The following is a 4,275-nucleotide window of genomic DNA, read 5'->3' as shown; positions in this document are numbered from 1 at the left end:
GGGAATAGGAAATTATTGAGCAAATGGGTCTTACTTCTGTCTGATAGAAAACTGCTTTCAGCAACAATAGATTAGTTGGTGCAGCCTATAGAAGTATAAGTCTCAACATTTTTAGACTCATGATTTCCATAAGCAATTTGATAATCATCAGGATAGTCAAACCTGTTTAAGGGATCCAGTAACTTGCCCTATGGTATGTAGCCCAAGAAGTTTTGGTGAAAAAGTGATGAAACATTTTAATTCAAGTGTGCAGGTAGGACACCAGTTTCCAGCTTTGCTATTTTTAAAGATGCGAGAGGGGGCTGGGGACAGGGGAGAAAGGAGACACAAACAAGTCAGAAGACAATTTACAACACAAATGCCTTTTATATTTTGTGAAGTTCACCATTTAAACAGACTCTGAAGTATTTTTGCAACTACTGTTACAGTGACAGTCAAGGTTACAAATCTGCTGGCAGAGGCAACAGTGGAGAGCACCAAAGTATAATAATAAAAAAAAAAAACACAACATGCTCCAGCACAACTGTGAACGGATTTTGTTCAGAACACTTGCCTGATTTTACTAAAATTTTCTCCTAACCCTCTGAAGTTAAGCCTCATCCTCCTCGCCTTCCTCTTCAAATTCACCTTGCTCATCAGCAGTGGCATCTTGGTATTGCTGGTATTCGGAGACCAGGTCATTCATGTTGCTCTCGGCCTCCGTGAACTCCATCTCATCCATGCCCTCGCCCGTGTACCAGTGCAAGAAGGCCTTACGCCGGAACATGGCTGTGAACTGCTCCGAGATCCTCTTGAACAGCTCCTGAATGGCTGTGCTGTTCCCGATGAAGGTGGCAGACATCTTGAGGCCTCGCGGGGGGATGTCGCAGACAGCCGTCTTGACATTGTTGGGGATCCACTCAACAAAGTAGCTGCTGTTCTTGTTCTGGACATTGAGCATCTGCTCATCCACCTCCTTCATGGACATGCGGCCCCGGAAGATGGCGGCCACCGTCAGGTAGCGGCCGTGCCGCGGGTCACAGGCCGCCATCATGTTCTTAGAATCGAACATCTGCTGCGTCAGCTCCGGCACCGTCAGGGCACGGTACTGCTGGCTGCCACGGCTCGTCAGCGGGGCAAACCCCGGCATGAAGAAGTGCAGGCGGGGGAAAGGTACCATGTTGACAGCCAGCTTGCGCAGGTCAGCGTTCAGCTGGCCGGGGAACCGCAGACAGGTTGTCACGCCGCTCATGGTGGCCGACACCAAGTGGTTGAGGTCCCCGTAGGTGGGGGTCGTGAGTTTCAGCGTGCGGAAGCAAATGTCATACAGGGCCTCATTGTCAATGCAGTAGGTTTCATCCGTGTTCTCCACCAACTGGTGGACAGACAGGGTGGCGTTGTAGGGCTCCACTACTGTGTCGGACACCTTGGGTGAGGGCATGACACTGAAGGTGTTCATGATGCGGTCCGGGTACTCCTCCCTGATCTTGCTGATGAGGAGCGTGCCCATCCCCGAGCCCGTGCCACCACCCAGCGAGTGAGTCAACTGGAAGCCCTGCAGGCAATCGCAGCTTTCCGACTCCTTCCTCACCACATCCAGGACGGAGTCCACCAGCTCAGCTCCTTCTGTGTAGTGGCCCTTTGCCCAGTTGTTTCCGGCACCACTCTGACCTAGAAGGCACAGTGGAAAGATGCTACTTTAACTCAGGCTACAGCAAAGAAATTAAATTTCTCCTGCTCCATTAGGCATGGCATGTTATTATAGTTGAGGCTGTGATCCCATAGACAGGCACTAGGACCATCTTCCCCCCAGCCCCCATGCTAAATAAGCAAGGCTTGTAGCCCACAAGCCTCTGTCTAGCCTCGCTGTTATCTTAGGAGTTTTGCGCACACAGCACATCTGAGGCTATTTCAACGCTAGAGAAGGGGCAGTTACATACCAAAGACAAAGTTGTCAGGTCTGAAGATTTGCCCAAAAGGTCCAGATCTGACTGAGTCCATTGTGCCAGGCTCCAAGTCAACAAGGATTGCACGGGGCACGAACTTGTTACCTGTGGGAAGAACAAAAGCTGGCGTTAGACCCAGAGTCAGCAGCTATTTAACAAGAGAGTTGCTGTGCTCCCAAGCCAATTCACTAGTGAGAGAGCACGTGACTAGTGCTGTGCAGACAAGCAAGGGACCAGCACACTGAATGAACAGCCTCAAATGAAGCATGGACCTGAATACAAAGCAGGCACAGAGGCTCTGCCAAGGGTTTAACAGCTCCTGGATGGAGCTTTTCACCAGTGGCCTCCCCAGCTGGAATGAGCCTGGCCATACCCTTCCTATCAGAGAATGCCAAAAAAAATAAAAGAGGCAGCAATTGGCAATAGTTACCTGTGGCTTCATTGTAGTACACGTTGATCCTCTCTAGCTGCAGGTCACTGTCCCCATGGTAGCTACCGGTGGGGTCAATGCCGTGCTCATCACTAATCACCTCCCAGAACTGGAACACAAGGGGGGAGCAGGGAGGGCAGTTAGCCGGGGTGGAGGGGGCTGCCACACCCCCACCGTGGCCATGCCCAGCTCCCAGCAGTGGCTTCATCTCTCTGGGATCAGCCCTACAGGGCAGCTGGGGGGGAGCATTTCCCCGGAGGCGATGGCAGCGAGGACGCAGCCAAGGGGCAGAGGAAGAGCAGCTGCACCCCGGCCCAGTTTGGGGAGGGGGCGTGGCGAGCAGCGCAGATCCCCCGGGGCGCAGAAGCCGCGGGAGCCGGGCTGCACCGCAGGGAGAAGCCGCTGGGCCGGGGCCGCTTACCTTGGCGCCGATCTGGTTGCCGCACTGGCCAGCCTGGATGTGCACGATCTCCCGCATGGCGGCTGCTGCTGCTGCTGCTCCGCGCACCCGCACAGACCCAACCCCGCGCCACACCAAGCTCAAGCCCAACCTTGCCCGGCAGCTGCTGGCGCCGCGCCCCGGATCGCGCCTTATATAGGCGCCCTCCGGCCCCGCCCCCGCCGGCCCGCTCCGCCAATGGGCGGCGGGTGAGGTAATGCGGGGCGGCACGGCGGAGCCAATGGGTGCGCCGCGGGGGCGGGGCCGAGCTGCGGCATTGTCTGGGACCCGGGGCCTAGAGGCCCTGCGCGCGTGCACCTGCCCCCCCGCTTTGTGTCTTTGCGGCAGCAGCGCCCCCGCCCGGCCTCGCCCTGCTGCAGGGGCGGGGGCAGGGCGCACTGCCGGGGCCGACCCTGGCACAGGTGCTCCGAGGACGAGGCTGGGGGGAAGCCTGCTGCCCCTTCCTTTGTTCCGCCCGGCCCAGGACTGATCCTTCCCAGCCTCCAGGCCCCCGCGCCGGCTCTGCAGGGACAGCCAGGCCCTCTCACCCCCGCCTCCTGCCACCTGCTCTTTTCTCGTCCCCTGCCAGCTGCAGCCCTGGCTCTGAACGGGCTTGCTGGGGGGCTCTTGACCTCAGTGGGCACGGCTGCAGGTTCATGAATGTGTGGTCAGTTGTAGCCGTGCCTAATAAAAGATAGCGGATTTACCCAAAGAACCGTGTCTGCCTGTAGTTCCTGTGCTTTTCATTTACTGCTCCCTTAATGCAGTACTGGCTAAATGTGCCATAGCTAGCTATTGTGTACTGGTGCCAGCACACAGTTTAATAGTGATGGTGCTTACTGTGCAGGAGCCTAATGCTACTGCTCAGTAGTGTATTAGTGTGATTTTTGCCCCACGCTACTGTGCAGTGTTATTAGACTACTGTGCATTAAGGGTCTCATGTAGACACACCCAATTTCCCTTGGGGGAAGGGATTCTGGAGGAAATCACACAGCTCGTGCCCTGTAAAATCAGTTTTTACTGGCTTGAACCAGCAGCAATTTAATTATCTGGTTGGCTGCCCTTAGCGAAAAGCAACACACTGTTTTACCTCCAAGCAAACATTTCTGGGCCTTGGTACAGGCCTAATCGAATGTCCACCTCCCTGATGACATTATTGTTTTTAACCACATGCATATTTTGAGGCCGCTGCCCCCCTGGGGCTTCAGGTGATTATTTTGGATAATGGTGAGATAGATCAATACTGGGATGTGTTGTGTGCTCTACTCAAAACGACTGCAGTTTACAGACATTTTGGTGTAATGAGACCTGTCGGGTTGTGGTGAACTGGTGCTGTTTGCATTTCCAAAGCTGCTCAAAAGCATTTTTAGTTCAATCTGTGTGTTGATTGTCTGCTGGAAGAACTATCTGCCTAGCCATGTGCAAACGTGAATGCAGCAGATACCTCCTACTTGTGTAAGCAGGTCTGGGGTGTGCTTGTT

The 4,275-nt window shown here is 54.5% G+C and overlaps 1 protein-coding gene across 1 annotated transcript; it reads right to left on the bottom strand.

The window, feature by feature from the left end:
• Nucleotides 1-346: 346 nt before the first annotated feature.
• Nucleotides 347-2,913, bottom strand: LOC149868917 (tubulin beta-2 chain). Its single transcript, XM_090039362.1, has 4 exons — nt 2,777-2,913; nt 2,356-2,464; nt 1,920-2,030; nt 347-1,650 (listed from the first exon to the last, which is right to left on the bottom strand). The coding sequence occupies exons 1-4, from the start codon at nt 2,831-2,833 to the stop codon at nt 590-592; spliced, it is 1,338 nt and encodes a 445-aa protein (XP_089895488.1). The 5' UTR covers nt 2,834-2,913; the 3' UTR covers nt 347-589.
• Between the last annotated feature and the right edge of the window lie 1,362 nt (nt 2,914-4,275).

The sequence above is a fragment of the Crocodylus siamensis genome, chromosome 3 (assembly GCF_052110815.1).
Source record: "Crocodylus siamensis isolate JL-2025a chromosome 3, ASM5211081v1, whole genome shotgun sequence".
In the NCBI taxonomy this organism is placed as follows: Eukaryota; Metazoa; Chordata; order Crocodylia; family Crocodylidae; genus Crocodylus; species Crocodylus siamensis.
Note: the sequence above shows the minus strand (reverse complement) of the source record. Positions and strands in the feature narration are given on the sequence as shown.